Consider the following 21,935-nt stretch of genomic DNA (forward strand, 5'->3'; position numbering starts at 1 on the left):
GGGGATTTTTCTGTGGGCCTTTTATCTGCTTTATTAACTGTATTCATTGTACCCAATTACACAGCATACATGGGCCCAAACACCAGGTTGGATATGGGATCTGATCGCTAATAAGATTGAACTCAGAAACTCTGAACTCAGAAAAGCTGCCGGGTGTGTCCCAAGAGTCAGATAGCCAGTGTTCATTTTGCTCTTGTTGAAGAACCTTGAGCAGCGTAAGTTCTGTGATTCTCTCAAGGACGCAAGGGAAGTATGTATTTTTCCTGGACTGGATAAACAACAGCATGTGCTTTGAAATTTCACAGAGGCAACGGGGTCTACAGGTGCCTGAGGGTACCCTGCAAAGAGCCTAGCCAGCCTTCCTTAAGATTCTAAGTTTAGTACTGGATTCAGACAAAAAATCCACGCTGTCAGGTCTTATTTGATCAAGCTTGTCCCTTTAGCCCTCTGAGTGCCCAGCACTCTGCCAGTGCAGAGGCAGACAATTCTACCTGTGTGTCAGAGAGCACCAGGTAGTCCAGATACCTGAAACTCAAACGCCACATTAAAACATTTTGTGAATTTTTTTTTTGTTGTTTCTAGACTCCAGAATTTTATTCTTTAGATTTTAATTACTCTTTCATGGTATTTTTCTCACATTTTTCAAAAAAAAAAAAAAGATGCTTGTAACTTTCAGATGTGTGAACTCAAATCTCTAAGTCTGCTTAACGTGCCTTGATTTGGTTGGGGGTTGGGTTAAGGAAAGAGAGCCTTGAGGGACACACAAATCAGTGCAGGAAGGCCTGAGTCAGTGTACCTTGAGCCAGCATGGATAATTCCGTCTGTTTGCATGTTGAATGTGAACGGGGATTGATACTTCGAGAAGAGTCATGGTCTTTGTGTCCTGGTGTGCGCTGCTATCAAAGAGAAACCATGCCATCGTTTGAATGAAGCTGCCTGCCATAACGACAGCTGGGTTCTGCAGAGACCGAATAGCGTCCATGTAAAATTCATGGCACAGGAGCGCGTGAACAAATTACCCGCAGAGACAGAGCGAGCAGTTTGGCTAAGGGACTCACTTCGGTGCACCCGACATAAACCAAGAATTAACTCACCTCTGCTGGTGAGCCTGTTGCCGGGGCACCGGTGGGAAATGGAAGCTCTTACAGGAAGAGATACTGTGTGGTGTGAGTTTAACTAAAGGCCAGCTCGTCCCTGGTCACCGGGGTTTTCATCCGTCCTCACTGACTGGCCCTTTTCCCCAGAAGCAGGGTGCTTTGGAGCAGATGTGTGTTCTGAGGAAAGTGTAGGTGTTGACGCAGCAGCTGAGACCCAGGGCAGATCGGAAGTTGCGATGTGATGTTAATTTCACACCCAAATACATGACTAGGCTCTTTACTCAAACACCGATCTAGCTATTGCTCTGACAGTATTTTTTTAGATGGTTAATGGTTGTACCCACCTGACTGTAACATGAGGGGGCCGACTTGTCGGGGTTTCCGTCCTGCCCGGTACCCCCCAGCCGGCAAACCCCAAAGAAAATCACATACGGGACTCCATAAGATTATAAACTGATTGGCCCATTAGGTCAGGCTTCTTATTAGCTCTTATAACTTATGTTACCCCATTATCCTTATCTATGTTAGCACATGGCTCCATACCTTTCTCAGCTGGGCAAGTTACATGCTACCTCTTCAGTGATCTGCGCAGGAATGGAGAGAAACCTTCCTGCTTCCCAGAATTCTCCCAGTCTCTTTGCTCCACCCCTACTTCCTGTCTGGCTTTCCTGCCTATACTGCCTGCCTGGCCAATCAGCGTTTTATTAAAATATGATTGACAGAATACAGATCATTCTCCCGCACCACCTGACCAAGTCAAGTAGATGACCCCAGGCATGGCCGTCCTCTGACCATTCGGAGGCCTTGAAAAGCAAAACCTGGGGTTTCCCAGGAAGGATCGAAGGCCAGAATACACACTTGCACCTGCATTTCCAGCTGGCAGCTTGGGCCTGACTTAGCTTTGATGGCCCCCACAGACACACGAGCTGGTTTCCTTAGAAAACTAAAAGAAGAATCGGTTGTGTGTCTGTTGGGGTCTATAGCCTTGTCTCTCTCTGTTTTCTTGATAACCCTGACAGATGGAGATGGATACCAGGACTACCCTCCTGCCCTCCACAGAGGGCCCTGCTGTCTCTCTCATTCTCTCCCCTTTCTTTCTTCCTACCCTCCTCTCGCTCTCTTCCAACACTCACTGTGTAAAGCATGAATTACAGAATTTTCTAGGCATGAAAGTGTGGGGTTTTCCAGAGCTTCCTTATTCAAGTACCAGCATTTTCTGGAACACCTGGAGAGCAAAGGCAGCTGTTGAAGCTAACGGCACCAAGAACCTGCATCCTCAGCTCTTTAAGGAGGCCAGAGTGGTCAGAGGGGACCCTAAAGAAAGCCAGTGTGCTTGTAGTTCAGAAACGCTGCCAGGGAATGTAAATAGAAGAGATCAATGAAGAAACAGGCAAGGACTACACCCTGGGACTTTGCAGGGCGTAGAGCGAGCCTGGCCACTGACTGGCAGTCTTCTCCGATGCATGAAGGGCTGTTTACAAGTGCGCACGATAGAGCTGCCTTCAGTGTCAGGTGCGGGTGCTCAGCCTCAGCTGTTGAAGTAGACGTGCTTACTCCTCTCAGAGCCTGAGAGTGTTCCTCTTCATGGGCGAACTGGACCCTCGGGGATGGGAGGGCCTGTGGGGTGCTGGGAAGGCGATGATGCTTGAGAGCAGAAAGGTGGCTGTCTTAGGTGGCTGTCTTCTTTGCATTCCGGGGAGACTCTTTAAAGAGAATCTTCCATCTCAGTGTTTGCATCCACGTGAAGGTGTGCTGCATTCCCTGACCACTGCTGTCTTCCCTGAGGCGTTAGCTTCAAGGGCCTTTAAAAGAAACTTGGCCTCATTCCTCCCTGGAGGGAGAAGAGATCTGATACCCAGGCAAACCCAGACAACACATGACTGAAGTGGTATTTGAATCTCTGTAGCAAGGCAGTGCAAGACAAACTGTAAAACACACACCATTGGCATCCACACAGTGGACTTTGTGTTGCCAAGTGGATCTTCTTTTAGGGCAGAACTAACATTGAATATGGATTCTTCCCCCAAGGAGCCATGGTTAGGATTTTGTTCAGGGCTGACTGGGGTTCCAGCTGTAAACAGGCAAATGTGTCAGCATACATTAGGGTCAATCACAGACTCATGCAGTTTTAGTGGTAAACAGGTCGGATACAGCTCTAGAAGGTGACCTGTGTTCCCCTGTGTCATAGAGATAGCATCCCCATCCCTTCTGGCTGCACTTTGCTCCTCTTGCCATGCTGTTTGCATAACAGCAACCTGTCATGTGAGACTGTGTCACCCTCGCGATGTCTAGCCCACCTATTTGTATAAACACACTCTGTGATGCTGGCACATGCTTCCCGATGGATTTCTGAATGAGCCCTATTTTGAAGCAGTGTATGACTGTTAGGCTTTAGACAAAATTATAAAACTGGCCTTAAGATTCTTCCTTGGTTTCTGCTGTCTTAGTGGGTTCGCGTGTGGCTGTGAACTAACTGAAATTCTTTTGCAAGCTAGGGTGAGCAGGAAAGGCACGTATCTGTTTCTGTACTGTGTTCCAAGTCAAGGGCACCAGGATCCATGTTGACTTACCATGGCTAAGTCTCCATGTAATGCTCCGTAGTGTGATTCTAGGCAGTAAATGAGTGGAATTAAAAAAAAAAAAAACCATAAAAGATCCAGGAAGCAAAAGTCTTTTGATAGTCTCTAAAGTAAATGAAAATGAAGATTGTTCTTGGGTATGTTTGAGGAGAGGGTTTATTGTAGGTATGAGGGAGAGTTTAGCCAGAGGCATCTGGAATCAGGCCAGACTGAACCAGGCCATGAGAGAAGAGGTGGGGGGAAGATGGGGGGGGTTGGTGGAGTGGAGATGGCAAGAGAGGAAGAGAAGAGGAGAGAGAGCAAGTGGACCAAGAGGGGAGCCAAGGACCAAGAGTGTGTGGCTGGTTTATACTGAAAGAAGGTGGGTGAAGGGAAGGGCAGCCCTTGAGCTGAACAAGTTAGGTAGGAGACAGGATGAGACATGGTGGGACGAGCCACAGGTCCTGAGTGAGCCTGGGTTTCTTTGGGATCTGACATGTGTACAGGGCAAAACCATTTTGCATTGGCCAACCACTGAACATGGGGCCTGCTGTGTCACTTGGCTGATATACCCAGGGACACTCCATTGGAGGAAACTGATTTCCCCAATTCTAACAGGCATCAGTTGCAAATAGCTTCTTAGTTAGGGGGTGGGACTTTATGTCCACCTCCCCTTTCCTCTGTGCTGAGACTCTCTGCGGTTTGAACTCATTCAGGGCTTGTGTGTGCAGTCACAGGCTCTGTGAGCTCATATGTGCATCGATCATGTTGTATCCCGAAGACTCCATCTTTTGGATGCTTTGTTGTTTTTGTTTTGTTTTGGCATTTTTATATTTTTGAGGGGGTTATTTGAGTTTTTTCTTTTGAAATTATAATTACATCATTTCTCCCTTCCCTTTTCTCCCTTCAAACTCCAGTATACCTTCCTTGTTCTCTTTCAAGGTCATGTTATTAATGGCTGTTACATAAAATCCATAAACGTTAAAAAAAAGGAGTCTCTTGAAACAAAAGATTTCTTTTCAATCATAGTAATGATAGCCCATATCTTTAATCCCAGCTCTCAGAGGCAGACGCAGGCAGATCTCTGAACCTGAGGCCAATCTAGCCTACTTGGTGAGTTCCAGGACAGTCAGTGCTACACAGAGAGAGCCTATCTGAAACAAGCAAATCATTTATTTTTTTTTTATGGGTATGAACATTTGCCAGGATAGGTTTGTGTCTAGCATGCATGCCTAGTGCCCAAGGGGACCAGAAGAGGGCATTGGGTTCCCTGGAACTGGAGTGGCAGACGGCTGAGAGTCATCATACGGGTGCTGGGAACTGAACTTGGGTCCTCTGCAGGAGCATGAAGTGCTTTCACCTGAGTCATTGCTCCAGCCAGCCCAGGGCTCTGATGTGGGCTTTACCTTGTTTTGATTGTTTTTTAATTTATTGGCTTTATAATTTTTTTCATACAATATATGTTGATCATCTTTCCCCTTCCCCAACTCCTCTTAGATCCCCTCCCCCTCCCTTCCTACCCATTCGACGTCATGTTCTTTGTCTGTCAAGGCCAGGAGGCCTCAACTCTACATGAAGAACTATGGGCAACTAAGGAATGCTGAGCATGGGAGAAACAGTCTTCTCTGAGATCACAACGATTGTTTATCCGACACCAAATGGTCAGCCCTGACAACATGCATACGAATAACGTTACACAGACAACATAGTCTGTATTTAGAAATAGATATGTGGATTTTCCATTGTGCATTTCTCTTCCACTCATCTCCCCACCCCCTCACATCTGCCTTCTGCCCTTGCAACCTTCCCCCCAAAAAACAAACAAAACAAAACATAGCAAAACAGAAGAGAGAGAGAGAGAGAGAGAGAGAGAGAGAGAGAGAGAGAGAGAGAGAGAGAGAAAGAGAGAATCTTGCTGTGGGAGCTGTGGTGTGGCCCGTTGAATCACGTGTTTCCTCTGTAGTTCTTCCATCATTACTTACAAGTGTTCATTGCCACGAGTCATTGGACCGCCTCGAGGCCTTTGGCTTCTGCTACACGAATGATCTCACTGGGGCTTCTCCTGACATCCTGCTGTTTTGGATCTGTAGGTTTGTGTCCTTCACCAGCCCCAACAGTTCACAGATGAGGTGGATGCTGGAGTAGGCCAACTCATAGCCCTGGTTCTGGGCCTGGGTGGTAGCTGGGTTGGTCAGCCTGCCAGGTTTCCCTCATTGTCACTACCCAGATGAGCTCTCCAGCACCGCCTGGGCTACCTCACCCAGCGTAGCCTGCAGCAATGGGGCCCGTTCTCCTGCTTCAGATCTGGGTCACCCCCACTCACCACCAGGGCCAGCTCTACTATTTTGCCCAGGCAAGGTGCAGGGTCCTCTCTCACAATTACTGTAGGGGGCACATGGGGGGGGGGGGTCAGCTCTTCTGCTCTCCTGCTCTTAACCCGATAACCCACTTAGTTGTATAAACACACTCTGAGATCCACTATGTAGCCTACAGCGGTGGCGCATAGCTGGGCATGCCCAGAAGGAAAGGCAGTCGGCACAGCAAAAGGCAGGGAGCAACGATCATCTGGATCACTCAGCTAGATTTGCTGGAGCTCGTGGGAAAAGGACAGAGAGATTGCCGCTATCCCATATTGCTTTTCTTCTGGTCTCTTAGGAGAAGGAGCACTGAGAACCTTTTATTCCACCCTTCAGGATTGATTCCAGCACTCCTAGGTAGGAGAATATTTGTTTAAGAAAAACCCTCTGGGCACAGAAATTCAGTTTCTCTTTTAGTAGTTGTGGTTTGTTCCACAGTGTGGAAATGGTTGTATCTGATGTGTTTCTTTTTCTTTTAAAAAAATATGTTTGGATTAATTCCTTAAGAATGCCTCACAATGTATTTTGATCCTTTCTTCCCCTAATTCTTCTCAGATCCACCCCTCACCCCCAACTCCTCCCAACTTTGTGTCCTCTTATCCAATTTGTGCTGCATACGTGCGTGTGCGTGCACGCTCGCGCACACACACACACACACACACACACACACACACATACACACACATACTTCTTTGTATTTATGGGTGGCGTATAGTAGACCTACCAGGGGCCATATTCTTGGAGAAACCGACTGTCACTCCCCAGAAGCCATCAGCTGTCAGAAGCCCCTCAGTTAATGATAAGGCCTGGCTTGCGAGGTGGGTCTCTTCTTCCATGCTAGGATGCTGTTCTTATGCAGGTCTTGTGAAGGCGGCCATAGCTGCAGTGAGCTCATGGACTCAGCAGTCTTGTCCTGTCCGGAAGATGGTTTCTCTCATGCTGGCCCCAACCTCTTGCTCTTAGAATATTTCCGCCACCTCTTCTGTGATGATCCTTGAACCTTAAGTGTGAGGGTCATATACATGTACCATTAGTGAATGAGCATATCGTAGACACACTTTGTACTTTGACCAGTTAGGAATCTCTGGGTTAACCACTGTCCACGGAACCTTTGTGTTTCTTTAAATGTCTCTCACAAGGACAGAGAGCGGCACTACTTAATGTATAGTCACAGAGATACAAGTTCAGAGATCAGTTTGATATTATGTCTATTTAGCAAAATGATAACAGTAGGTCACCCCTGGGACATGTGTGCTCCCCAAGCATGGGTTCTTGGCCAGATTCATAGTGCCAGGTATGTGTTTTCCTCTTGTGGAACAGACTTCAAATTCAATGAGACATCAGTTGGTTATGCCCATATCGTTCATGCCAGCTTTGTACCAGTTGGCATATTTCACAGCACTGGTCATTGTGGTGTTCACAGTTGGGAAGACTACTGATGGTTTCACACCCCCATCAGCCTACATAGCACATTCCTCTCCTGCAAAATGGAGCCAGCAGAAAGGAAGCTTCTTGGTCCTATTTGACCAAAGTGTGTGGTATATTCAGCAACAGGGTTTTATCCCCAAGTTCTGGTAGCCAATCAAGATCAGTGGTAGTAGCCTGTGTTGTTTTTGGAGAGGTCTCTGGGTTGCTCCTGACCTGTGTAACTCAATGGAAGGCAGCCCATGTCTGACACTAGGCTTTGCATTTGGCATCCTATGGCCTCTGCGAAGAGCATTATCCCTTATGTAGGGCAACTCCAATTAAACTCTTTTATATGAATATATGTATATACTTAGGAATATTACAAAATAGGTTTCCATATAGCTTTTCTAAGTCCTGAGAGTTAGTTTCCCTTCCTCCCAACTCCCTCCTCTACCTTCCTCTCCCATTCAAACGCAGGTGATATGGAAGGGGAGGGAGGTTTAGGTGGGGGTAGTTTCTTTCTGTAAAAGTTTACTTCTGTAGCTCATTTTTATTGAATATAGCATGCATATAGTAAAATATATAAGCTTAATGTGTACAATTTATAAGCATTTACAAATGCACACAAATATGTAACCACCTCCCACTGCCTTAGAAGCCTTCCCCTTGCACCCATTTAGCCAGTGCTGTGTGCACAGCAGTAGGTACCATCCCTACTTCAGTCAGCATGACTGGGAATTGCAGGCCTTTGAACCTCATGTGCATAAGACCACACAGTACTGTTTTCACCCAGCCGCTTTTAGGTATCATTGCATCTGGGAACTCATTCACCATGTTTGGGTGTAGCAGTTTTGTGTATAGATATATCGTATCCTATTGAATGTATTCATTGTATTGTTGGTAAGCATTTGGGCTGCTTTCAGTTAGGGGTTATTATCAACATTACAGGCATCTGTTGCCTGTGTCCCTATTACCTGTTAGGTGAGAATAGATGTGGGTCATAGGGTGTGGCATATAGTTTTAGCTGTCCTTACAAACCACTTTTCTAAAATTATAGTAACAATTTATACTCATAGTAGATCGACAGAGGTGAAGTCATTGTTCTTTCTCATGAATTAGCTCTTCCGTTGGGCATGAAAAGATATCTTATTACTGGTTTAATTGCATTTCCGGATGGTTAATGATGTCTGGTATTCTCTTTGCAGCATTTATTGGCACTCCTTTTAAGAACTGCCCATTCAAGTCTTTGCCTGTTTTTTTTCTCCTTCTTCTTGGTTTATCGGAGTTCCTCCAGATAACTCTGCTGTCTGTATGGAGTTCAGGGTCTTCTCCTATTTTATGACTTGACTTTTAACTCTCTTAATGGTTTTTAATGAGGGAAGTTTTAAATTTGATAGATGATGTTTTTCTTTTATGTTGTAGTCAAGAAATCTTCATCTAACACAGGTCTTGAGAACATCCTCTGTATTTCCTTTTAGACATTTTACTGCTTTACCCTATGATCCACCTGGGATAGGATTCTTATGTGGAACTGGAGTTTTATTGCCATAAATCAAAGGACTACGGTCCTGCTCTGTGAGCACTTCCCATAGATCAGATAGCAGTGGTGCAGAACTGGGTGGTGTGTGCACTTCCCATAGATCAGATGGCAGTGGTGCAGAGCTGGGTGGTGTGTGCACTTCCCATAGATCAGATGGCAGTGGTGCAGAGCTGGGTGGTGTGTGCACTTCCTATAGATCAGATGGCAGTGGTGCAGAGCTGGGTGGTGTGTGCACTTCCTATAGATCAGATGGCAGTGGTACAGAGCTGGGTGGTGTGTGCACTTCCTATAGATCAGATGGCAGTGGTGCAGAACTGGGTGGTGTGTGCACTTCCCATAGATCAGATGGCAGTGGTGCAGAACTGGGTGGTGTGTGCACTTCCTATAGATCAGATGGCAGTGGTGCAGAGCTGGGTGGTGCCATGTTGGTAGAGTCAGCCCTCTTTCTGTTAGCAGATTTTTCCATATCCTGGTCTCAGGAGATGCAAACATTTGCTTGAGTCCCGTGGGTCCCCCTGTTGCTAGTGCTCTAGCTCAGAGATGGGTTGCATTGTTTCCTGTCTTCTCCACTGACTCTGCTGTCCCTGCCCAGCTCTGTTCTCTTCAGTCACTGCAATGGCCCCTTCTTACCTCTGCCTTTAGCTATATCAGGCCAGTAAGGAAAAAAACATGAGTAGGTGATCAAAAAGGGCAGAGAGAAAGAGTGCCAGGTATTTATTTCCCTGCAGACTCATTTTGGATTGGATTGCCCGAGACCACAGGCCATTATGGGTCTCACAGGCAAGTTATCTCTTCTAGTTCTCTTTTTGAGGCTTCTCCCACATTTTCTAATAATGGCACCACATCGTCCGGTGTTTCTCTGTACCCTTCCGTACTTTTGTTAAACTCTGCATATTGTGCAAGATGAATGGGTCATCTCTTACTGCCAGGACTCTGCTTACTTCAAAAACAGAAGAAAACGTTCTGGGCAGCTCAGAAGCCAGAATCGGTTGCCCTGCAAAAACCTGGATAGATCTGCTTAAATGTGCCCCTGACTAACCCTGCCTGGGGACAGCACAGGGGCTCCATTTTTTTCCCCTCTGGTACCATTGGGGCCATCTGGGGACTGTTTATGACTTACGTAGAATTGGGAGTCTCAATGACAGCAGGCTATGAGTGATCTTTTTCACTTTGTGCCTTGAGTTGATCGCGGAATGGGCACTGCTGTGCCTGTGCTTGCATCCCAGACGCCGCCGCAGCCGCAGCACCGCCCGAGGATGTTAGAAGGCGGGGTGAGAATGCCAGACGGCAACACGCTTTAACATAGTAATAAAATTACTGCTTTTGAAGAATTAGAGTTGAGACAGTTCCGGAGAGAGCAGCCTCAAGCTACGGCAAATGAGAATGATCCTAATTCTTTAGTGAGTCCCACACTGAAGTGGTTTAACTCCTCTTTCGACAGTCGGGCTATTTAGTTGTCTGCTTTCGGAATTAATTTTGGAATGACATCTGCAGAACTGGGGAGCACTGTTGAGTTTCTTGCAAAAAAATAGAAATCATGTCCCGAATGTCATTTGATGACAACGGTAATTAACCTGGATCACACACCAGCTGTACCAGCAAACATGACAGCCCTAGAATTGTTTGGAGATTAAAATGCGAATGTCAATAGCAAGTAAGACAGAACATCGTGTATTTTCATGTGAGCTTTACCTGTCTAACAAGTAAGTAGCAAATGGACTCCTACACGAGGCACCGACTTTTTCTAGGCTATAGCTAAACCCATCCATTTCTGTGCAGACCTAGGTGAGCCGAGCCTTTTGTTTAGTCTCACCCAATGCAGATGCTGGTTTTTGTCTTTTCTTCCCAGCCTCTCCTTTCACTAGCGGTCCAGCTGCTGTGCACATGGCATGACACCCCTCGGCCACGTGCCCTAGGAGATCATGAAAAACAGTGCCCGTGTTGCATGCTCGCCATGCATTATTTTTGCTCAAGACATTTTGAATTTGGAAAATACAAATATTAAAATTCCCCACCTCTGGCTATTTTTAAACCATGAGATTATTTGAGGACAACTGGCCCTTTCCTCTAGTACGGTGATCCTCGCCTCTGATGAAGGCATCGGTCGGAAACCGTGGCGTCCGCCAGTCAGCCTCCCTCACTCTGTGGCCTACCTGCTCTATAGCCATGTGTTGGCGTGTGCCCAACACTTTGGTTCTAGGCACCAATAAGAGAAGTAGCTGGTCGTTCAGTTTTGTCACTGGCATAAGAAACCTCAAGCTCTAAGAGACTGGGGACTTTGTCCATCTGTCTTGGATATGTGTTTTAGAAATGTTTATTGAATTCAATGGGAATTCTGCTTAGAAGATGAATCTGGCAGTGATCTGCGGGATGCTTAAAGGGACGTGATGACCCTGGGACAAGCAAGACGGGACCCTGAGACACAGCTGGAATAGAAGTGCAGCGGATTGAAAGGCTGATGGAATGTGAAGGAGGAAAGGACAGGACGGCTTGGGAGCCTCCAAGAGTAACAGTGCGAGGCTGGAGAGATGGCTCAGCAGTTAAGAGTGTGTTTAGTTCTGGCATGAGGGCCAGTGTTCAGGCCTCAGTACCCACATCACACTGCTCACAAACACCCATAACGTCAGCTCCCAGGGATCCAGTACCTTCTTCTACACACACACACACACACACACACACATACACACACACATGCACGTGTATACACCTGTACATACACTCACAGACACACATATACAGAAACATACACACATACTCAAAAGAGATTTTTTTTTAAAAAAAAAAAAGTGAAGTAGCAGAGCTATTGACCCAGCTTTGAGGGTTGTGGTAGACGCCGCAGAAAGTCTCCGCTATCCCAGTTCATGTTTGGATATGGAGGGAATCTGAAGCTTGAGTGTACAAATCAGTAAGTGCTCATGGTTGTTCCCGGAACTGATTCCTTGTGTTTTAACCCCAGAGCAAAGACCATCAAGAATACTGTGTCTGTGAACTTGGAGCTAACCGCAGAAGAATGGAAGAAGAAATATGAGAAGGAGAAAGAGAAGAACAAGGCCCTGAAGAGTGTCATCCAGCATCTGGAGATGGAGCTGAACAGGTGGAGGAATGGTGAGAATGAAGGGCGCGGGGCTGAGGCAGGGGCCAGCGCTGTTTCCTTTCTGCGACTGTTGCATCCTGGAAGCCTCCCGAGGAAGGCGGTGATTGTGGAATTCAAGCATTTACCATTTCTGTGGTGATAAGTGTATTATTATTTCGTTTTACTAATATGTGTTATTATTCCTTGGCACCGTGCCATGTCTCATTCTATCTTGCAGTCTATACAGACCTATACAATAATGTGGGCAAGGTGGCCTGTGTGTGTGTGCGTGTGTGTGTGTGTGTGTGTGTGTATGATATAGTATATGATATAGCCTATACACACCTATACAGTGGTGTGAGTAAGGTGGCCTGAATCAATCTCTCTTTGTATGGAGGGGTTCACATGTATTGGGAGGGTATACATGTACTGGGAGTTGTGTGTGTGTGTGTGTAGAACATGTGTGAGGGTTCATGTATTTACACATAAATGTGGAAACTAGAGATCATCTATGGGTGTTCTACCCAGGAGGACCTTGAGACAGGGTCTAGACTAGTGAATGAGCCCCCATGGACTAGATGTCCCCACGTCCCCAGCTCTGGGATTCTGAGCGCTTGCTACCAGGCCTGATATTCTTGTGTGTGTTATTGAGATGGAATTCAGGTCCTTGTGCTGAGTATCAAGCACTTGCTTGAGAGTGCAGTTCCCCAGCTGACCAGAACCTGTTTCCAGTGCTCTGTTTTCTGTATGTTCCTGCCCTTCATTCTCAGGGATCCTGGGTTGATGTTTACGGGACAGCATCTGAGAGTTTGTTTTGACTCATACAGATTGCTTTGACTAAATGAAAAAAATAGGATTTGCTACAGTCTTGCTATTTCTTTGGGGTTAAAAGTCATCTCAGGCAAGCGCTTGTCTTTTCTAACCTGCCTCTCTGTCAATGGTCTTCTGGGTAAAAGAGAGAAAGGCTAAAGAAACCTGTTCTAAAATGGATTCTGACAGGCTTGCTTCATGATTAGCTCCCCCCCCTTCATGAACAGTCTCTTTGGTTTGTTCTCTAGGAGAAAATATCTCAGAGAGCTGGCGTGCCGCGGGTGGGTGGATTGTGGGAGAGGTGTTAGGAGTGGCTTCCAGATCCCAGGGCAGACAGATTATTTTGGTGACTTTAACATTATGACAGAGCTCAGAAGGTAGCGGTCTGTTTTAATCTGGGAGCAAGGCAGGTTGGAGCTGTGTGTCAGAGCATGGGAATAGCTGGCAGTCATTCCTTCCTCAGATCCTTTGCTTCCCTGGGGTGGGAGTATTTCAGCAGCTCCTGCAGCCTGGGGTACCCTGAGGGTGGGAGCCTAGGAGCTGCTGAACAGACCTGGACGTAGCTCGCCTGTTTGCAACTGCACAGTGAGCCGGAAGTCGATTGCTGGTGATGGTCTTTGCTGCTGCATCTTGCTAGCAAGGATTCTGTGTCAGCGGGCTGCTTATTTAATTCAAAAGCAGTTACGTGGCAAACAAGAATTCAAGAGAGGATCAAAAATTGACCCAGTAGCCTAAATAACAGGATTTTCCTCTTTTCAGAAGCGTCTCTAGCTACACATGTGTTTCAAAAGCTGCTAGAATAATTGAATAACTCAGCACCTGTGCTGGGTGACGATTCCATGCAGATTGGCAGGGGCAGAAAAGTGGGAAGTGTAGGAAACAAGGTAGGCGGAGGCTCTGGGGAGCTTTGCTGTATTGCTGGGATCCTTTTGGGTCAGTTCCCGGTGGGATGACTGGGCCATTTAGTAAAGCCCTCGGTGAAGGGTTGGCCCACTGGTCTTAGAAGCGTTGTGAGTTGGGCATTTCCTATCTCTTGCCTAACTCTAGCAGCCCAGTCCTTCATCCCACATCTGGTGGCACCCTGTGGAACCTGCCCTGCCTCCTTTGCCTGGTTTCCTGAATTCTAACATTTCTTTGGGATCCCGTATCCCACTCTTGCCCCAGGCATATGCCGTCCCTTTAACTGGTCTTCCCACTTCACCCGCATTGTACGTCTTTAAAAAGTACGGTTTTCTGTGTCTATTGTTGAGAGCCTACATAAACCTTTAAGCTACATAATTTGGGGAAAGTAAGGCATAGGTCTGACCATCTGGAGTTCAGGGACTTCCTGATCTTTCGGTAGTGGCTGAAGGCCCAGAGAGAGGCAAGGCCCCTATAGTGATAGGTGGAGAGAAGAGAGGAAGCAGAGATTGATGGAGCCCCACAGCCTATGGCCTTGTAACCACTGGCCGGCTGAGATGGGAGAGGGTTCTGCTTACCTCTCCCTCTTAAGAATAAGAGGGTTCTTATTACCCTTGCTAATATTTGTATTGTAGAGGTGACCTTTTTCCTTTGGAGGCAGCGGTCTTTTAAGTGCAGAGAACATCGCCTGATAGAGACTATAGGTGGAACTCTGTATAGGCGGAGCTACTATAGGAGCACAGTGAGGCTGAGTCAGGAGACTGGAGTGGTCCTTGGATGAAGGTGAGGAGCTGTGTCACTGATCAACTGCACAGCAGGCATGTGATATGTTGGCGTGTACCACATGCAGAACAAACCAGGGCCAGGCTTTGGTCTCCTCTCAGGGGTTAATGGCCCCTTGGTCTCTGGGAGAGCTGTGATCTTCTTTCTGTGTGACAAAGTTTCTCTGTGTAACAGCCCAGGCTGTCCTGAACCTCACTCTGTAGACCAGGCTGGCCTCGAACTCACAGAGATCCGCTTGCCTCTATCTTCTGAGTGCTGGGATTAAGGCATGAGTCACCACCCATCTAGTGAGAGCTGGGTTTTTGTTGTTGTTGCTTTTGATTTTTATTATTTATTTATTTATTGGTTTTTTGAGGCAGGGTTTCTCTGTAGCTTTGAAGCCTGTCCAGGAAGAGAGCTGTAATCTTAACCCAGTTCAGCCCCTTCCATTATTGGTGCTGCCTGCACATAAAGCAAGCACTAGTGATTGCATGCTGGTCAATGAGATGCGTGAGAAAGTGTCGCCCCAGAGGGGGAATGGGCTGAAAGCCCTTCGGTGCTGTCCTGCCCTAGTCCTTGTACTTGAGTCCTGAGGCTTGATAGACTTATAGAGGAAAAACTGGGGTGGAGACAACGTCAGCTCTCTCTGCTCGGATCAGAATGGCAGGACACTGCCGGGTTCCTTTTGAAATACGGCACATGTGCATTGTGTCGAAACTTCTAGGAGGTGGCTATTTTATTTACTTCAGTATTCCTTGGGTATTGGGATCCGAACAAGTTCTAGGAGCCCTGTCAGTGTGTGCCTACCCCGGGAAAGGTATTTCTTTTCTTGCATGGTGTGCGGATATTGCAGAAGTTTCTCTACTCTACTCCAGCTGTGAGAGAGTAAGGAAGACGGTGTATGTGTGTGCAGATGTGCCTGAAAACTTCAGGGCTTTCTTCACTTGCTGTCAGAGAATGCAGGGGCGATACAAGGCAGGAGGAAATCAGCTGCCAATCAGATGCAGGCAGATGAATGAATAAGTAAGGACACCTGTCTTACCCAGTTGGTAATGACAAGTGAAACAAGACATTGCCCAAGAAAGAGGCATTCCCAGACAAGCAGCACTGAAAAGTCATAAAATCCTAACTACCTTATCACATGCCTAGAGGCTGCTCCAAGGTCTGACTCCTCCTACCTCCGCCTGGACCAATTTTCAGTCTCCGAAGTTTGATTGACAGTATACGTTGAAAGTTTGTGTTCTTTCCACGGTACATGTTGAAACCACAATTCCCGCCGTGATGGTCTTAGGAGGTGGTTTCTGTGGGAGTTGTCCTGGTTACGATTTCTACTGCTGTGATGAAACACCACAGCTGGAAACTACTCAGGGAGGGAAGGGTCTATCGGGCTTCCACTTCCGTACTGCGGTCCAGCACCGAAGGAAGTCAGGGCAGGAACTCATACAAGGGCAGGATCCTGGAGGCAGGGGCCGATGCAGAGGCCATAGAGGGTGCTGCTTACTGGCTTGTTGACCATGGCTTGTTCAGCCTGCTTTCTTATACAACCCAGGACCACCAACCCAAAGGTGGCCCCACCCACAACAGACTTGGGTCTTCCACATTAATTATTAATGAAGACAATAATTAAGACTAAATAAGGCCGGAAGCCAAGCCTTAAAGAGGTATTTTCTAAATTGAGGTTCCCATCTCTCGATTGACAAGAGTCTGTATCAGGTTAACGTAAACCTAGCCAGCACGGGAGGTGATTACTTCTGGAGGATTGGTGCCTTATGTGATTCCCATGAGACTGTGCTTCAAGAGATGCCGTCTGCAAACCTGGAAGAGCTCCCCAATCCCATCCGAGGGCAGGGCTGTGTTGCCACTATGATCTCAGTCTTCCAACTTCTAAGCTATGGGAAATGCTCCGGTGGTACTTAGTGCTCCAAGTGACTAAGATGACAGCCCCGTCAGCATCGCAAGCTGCGCGGTTCTCTCCTGCATACACACAGTTGGGCCTTCGTTCTCAAAGGAGGACCTGTGACGAGGAGCGTATATTCTGCAAGTTCATTTTGGCATTGCTATTGAGGGATGCTAGCTCTGTGCACATGTATAGGGACCTAAGGAGAGGCCACACCTTCTTGTTTGTTTTTGGTTTTTTGGTTGTTGTTGTTTTTTGGGGGACAGAATTGCTCTGTGTGGCCCAGTCTGGCCAGGACTCAGATATCCACGTGCCTCTCACTCCTGAGTGCTGGGACTAAAGGTGTGTGCCACCTCTGCTTGGCCACATCGTTGTTGTTGTTGTTATTATTGATTATTATTATTATTATTATTACTATTACTGTTAACAAGAGAGAGTCACCTCACTGCCATGACTTAATTCTCCAAGAAGCCAGTTTCTTGTCCTCGGTTGTAAGTAGCAGTAGTGACGGACCCTGCCCAGCTTGCACTGAAAGCCAGCCTGGGGAGAATGTAAAGGACTCACAGAATCCCAAAAGCACCTGAACACGAGGCCGGAGTGATGATGACGGGAGGATGAATTCTTTTCAGGGGTTCATTTTCCTCATCGTTTTGGAGATTTGGAGGACCAGGATGGAAGTGGGGCGAATGTGCTGGGAAAGGCTTTGAGTGGCTTAGTCCCTGGGGTGAAAGGCGAGAATCCACTCTGTGGATGGTGGTCCACCTCCACATGGATGCCATGGTACACATATATGTGTGTGGACATAAGCTACATAAATACATAAATATAATTTTTAAATGAAATCGACTGCCAGCACTGTGTCACACCTGGAGCTCATATGCACACCACAGCTCATCTCCCAGCATCCAGGGTCAGAAGAGGGAAGATTCCAGGTTAAAGCCAGCTGGGCCACAGACAGCCCCTGCCTCGAAAGGAGTCACGAGAGAGGGTGTAGCGCTGTTTCTGTTTAGTCTCAACTCCTTATTGTTTTCTCTTTTTAAAATCATGGATAAGTGAATAAAAATGTAATTTCTTTGAAAAAGGAAAATACAAAGGGAAAATCAAACTAAAAAAAACCCCAAATTTAAAATTGAAACTTATTTTATTTTTGAGATTAATTTACTTCAGCATTTCTACCTTCCGTCTCCTCCCTCCAGACTCCCGTGCACTCCTCCTCCTTGCTTCCTTTCAAATTCACGGCTAATTTTTTCACTATTGTCAAAACTTTAAAAGTTTTATATTTAGTGTGTGTGTGTGTGTGTGTGTGCACATGCATATATGCATGTACTAACCACACTTCCCTCTTCCCTTGTGAACGACAGAGGACAACTTTCAGGGGTTAGTACTCTCCCTCTGGGTCCCAGGGACTGAACTCGGGAGATAGTCTTGGCAACAGGCACCTTTACCTGCTAAGCCACATTGTTGACTCCTAAACCAAAATGTTTACAGAGGTCCATGTCAGAAAAAAAAAAACAGTACAGAAGTCCAGGTGTCAGGCTGACAGGGGAAAGGCCATCTGGAATGTCTGCCGTCTCTCCTGTTGGATACCAAGATATAAAATGAGTAGAGAGGGCTTTGATTTATGTCTTCTGTGGAAACCATGCTAGTAAATGCTCTCTTTTGTTTGACTTTCTGTAGATAGGATTTTGCTGTGTTGCCCAGGCTGCCTTTGACCTTTGATCCTCCTTCCTGCCTTAGCTTGCTGGAACGCAGGAGTTTCAGGACTGGATCACTATGCCTGCTGAGATTTGCTCTTTCAGCGTTGAGTCTGTGGGAGATGCGGGCCCACTCTTGGATTTGTAGGTGTGAACTCACAGGAATGAGCGTTTCAGTCAGGATGTCTAATTTGCTTAGTTTGCCTTTCTTCCTCGGAGAGCGCAGCTAAACTAATTAGAATACCCGACTGCCCAGCAAACCACGTGACCTGCTCAGAAGGTCATGAATGTCAGAGGCCACAGGATCTGGTTAGCCAGTACATTAGAAAACTGCTCTAGATGGCTTGAGGGGACATCAGGAGCTGCTCACAGTATTTTTAGGAACAAGGGTGAAGGATGCTATTTGTATGCAAAACAGTCTCATAAAGGAAAGATTTTTTTTTTAAACTTCACGTTTATGTAATGACATCTTGTAGCCAGCTGCTCCTGCCCATCTGGCAACTTGACGATTTCCTCGTCGTGTCTCCCATACAGAAGTTGCTTACCATCAGGTTTGCCACGAGGCCTGGTTAATTGGTATTAAAACAAAACACCTCGTTGGCCAGATCTACAGTGGTTGCTGGTGGAAGCTGTGAGTGACCTGCAAATCCCTGCCCTGGAGTGGCTGAGAAAATGCAATTACCTCCCTGCGTTCTCCAGAGGCTTCGGGTACTCAACTTAGGAAAAGAGTAACTAGCTTGTTGCTATTTCATGTGTGAAATTTTAATGATTTCCTGGCAGTCTAGTGGTATTCCTCAAGAAAAAAGGGAACCAAATAAGCCCATTTTAGAATTTTTAACTAATAGAGCTAATGAGATTTTGTTGGTGGTGGTGGTGGTCTGCCATTCTCATGCCTCGAAACTGATGGATTTCCATTTTTGCAGAAATGTTATTTATGCTCTCTGGGGGTTTTCATTTTATAATTAGAAGGCTCTGCAAGCCTTGTAGGTATGCTCCAAGTGAATGCTCCCGTGTAAACACAAATCTTTTCAGTCCTTAAAGGTAATTACAGCTGACAATAGTAAATGCCAGGATGCTTATTTAAAGAAAGGAGGCCTTTCAGCTTAGAAAACCAGACGTTCTCCAAGGTTATAAGCTCTTCTATAGACAGCAGGTACAAGCCTCGTGGGCAGGGCTAAAAGAAATCTGCTTTTAATAAAGCAGAAGGAAAATAAAAATCACTACTAATCTTCACTTGGTGGTCGTTCTCCCCAGCTGATTGCAGGGCGTTATCCCTCCAGGGTTGGCTCGCAGCACTCCTCTCTGTTTTTGATCAGTTATTTCGTAATCATCTTGTGGGGTACACTACAGTGCAGGGGATAGTCTCGATTAACACGGAGGGATTGCCATGGAGACAGATTCCCTGGTGTCGGCTCTTGCCTGGTGTTGGGAATTTACAGTCCCCAGACAGCGTAGTTACCAGGGTCGCTTCTGGAAGTCATTCCTAGCTTCTTTGAAGGGCGGTGGTGTTTGAAAACCCCTTGGTTCCTCTCTGGGCAGGAGCGGTGCTGCCTCTACTTCTGCGTGTGGCTGCCTTATTCAGCTCCATCTGAATGGCTGCTGCAAAAAATAATGCCTGCCTGACCTTTAGAATATGAACTGGCGAGAGCTCCCTGTTTACATGCAGCTTTGTAGGAGGTGTGGACGGGCTGATTCAGAGGAGTGCTCATGAGAAACCAGAAAGACCGCTGTGGTTTTCAAACACTGTTTTAATAATGATAAAAATAGCCCTGAAATGGACTTGTGTAACTGGTGTTTTTGAAAAGAGTCCTGGCCACACAGGTATTTTGAATATACTAGAAAAATTAATTCAGAGTAAAAGTAAAAAATACTGGAACTGCCAAGCATCTGAGGCTGCCCACGTGCCAGGGAGCGGTGGGAGAACGGGGTGGTACTTGAGACTGGTGCCAGTCTTGCTCGTGACATCCGCTGTCTTTAGAACAATTCGGTGAGGAAGCCATGTCGTTTCCTCTTCTCCTTTACAAAAAACAAACGGAGAGGCCAAGCAGGCTATGGGCCTGTGATTAATTAGGCCTGTGAAAACGTTTAGTGTGGCTTCAGGACCATGTTGTAGCACTGGAGATGTGAGAGCCTCGTGATCATTTTCAGGGGGCCCATAGCAGCATCGTCATCTTGCGGACCTCTGTAACCAGGGGCGTCACTGACGTCTCGGTAATGCTGTCGTCTGTAGATGACAGAAGGAAGTTTCAGGGAGACTCAGATCTGTGACTTTTGGCTTGAGCGGGCCATTTGTGGGTCACAGGAGTTAATCCTTGGTCCCTACCTGTCTGGATGAATCAAAACAAAACAAAGAACCCATGGGCAACCCTTAGTTCGCCTAGCCTCCAGATGTCATTGCCTGTCCGGCCATAGCGAGTGCATCTCTTCCAGATGTTTGTGGATTTTATCTCTACCTGCAGTGACTGAGTCTGTGGATGATATGGTTATGGTTGACCAGTTTCTGGGTCCACACAGTTAAGAATCTCAACTTCAGCATGTTGAAGCAGGAAGGTTAAACTCACAGTGTCCTGGATTGCTGTGTTTCCCAAATTTTACAAGCCATCCAAAATATAACCATAGGTAGGGCATGACAAATGCCCAGGTGTCAGGGGCAGATTCCTTAACAGGGGCAGAATTAGAAAGGAGGAAAAGGCTTTCCATGGTTCTGATATGTGCTGCACATTGCCTGGGCCGTCTGGGGGCGTATTCTGAGTTCTCTGTGTGGTTGGAAATGGCGGCGTTCATCCTGATCCATCCACTCACCCATCCATCTGTCCAGCCAGCCATCCACTCATCTCTCTCGCCATTCTCATAGCCCCTGGGCTTAACAGGCTGTAGAGAATATAGATTCTTTAATTGAATAGAATATAGATTCTTTAATTGAATAAAACCCTTCTCCACCCTAAGGTTGTTGATGAACATTTTAAGCCAGGGATTGGTGCTTGACAAGATACTGACTTGGTCCAGGTTCAGCCAAAAGGCCACCATGATCTTCCAGTTTTATTTCTGGTCAATAATTTCAGAGAAAAGTATACATATAGAATATAGTCCAGTCGAAGGGAGAAGGTAGGGAGGCTTATGCGGGGAAGCGTGGACTATCCAAACTTTGCTTCATGGTGCTGTTTTAGATGGTACTGGCACATAGTGAGATCACTGACCCTAACTTTACCTCCACGGAAGCCTGCATACAAGCAGCAATCCAGGCCCTCACAGTGTTTTGCTTATGCTGAGATAATGTGCACTATGTTCAGGTGGGTTCCCCGAGCCATGAATACACTGTTCATGAAAGTACAGATTAAGATCTCAGATCCTCTGTCTTTGTTACCACTTTGGGCTCAGGGCGGGGAAATTTTTGCAGAACGGATAATATGGACTGGGAAGCTGAGTGAGGCCTGGGCTGTCCTGATGCACAGGGGCTGGAGTGAGAGTGGGAAGTTGCTGGTAAACGCTGTGGTCGAGAAGCCTGGTCGGCGGAGGTTTGCTTTTCGGAAAGACAGTTGAGAAAGGCAGACTGCGTGGTTTCATGGCATCGGCTTTTCGTGTTCTGTCTGTGCCTGATGCTTTTGCTGTTGGGGCAGCCCTTGGTCAGCTTGAGGTCTGTGCCTTTTCCCACATTTGCATTGCCAAATTGAGCAGGGCTTCCTTTGAAGGCCCAGCAAAGCCTGCTCTGCAGGCTGAGAGTGGATTCTAGATTGGCTGTCTTGTTTTTTTTTTTTTTCTTCTTCTTCCCTGGGACTACCTGACATCACAAGAAATTATTCTATTTGAACTCTCCAGCAGAGCCAATTAATCCGGGCTTCC

The 21,935-nt window shown here is 46.7% G+C and overlaps 1 protein-coding gene across 1 annotated transcript in view; it reads left to right on the forward strand.

The window, feature by feature from the left end:
* The window catches only part of Kif5c (kinesin family member 5C), a 154,419-nt gene that overhangs the window by 76,707 nt on the left and 55,777 nt on the right, over nucleotides 1-21,935 (forward strand). The window contains exon 11 of the mRNA XM_085681153.2: nucleotides 11,916-12,064. Within this exon, the coding sequence (XP_085537279.1) occupies nucleotides 11,916-12,064 (149 nt within the window). The remainder of the gene's footprint in view (nucleotides 1-11,915; nucleotides 12,065-21,935) is intronic.

Source organism: Myodes glareolus, chromosome 21, assembly GCF_982192425.1.
Source record: "Myodes glareolus chromosome 21, mMyoGla1.1, whole genome shotgun sequence".
Taxonomy (NCBI): domain Eukaryota; kingdom Metazoa; phylum Chordata; class Mammalia; order Rodentia; family Cricetidae; genus Myodes; species Myodes glareolus.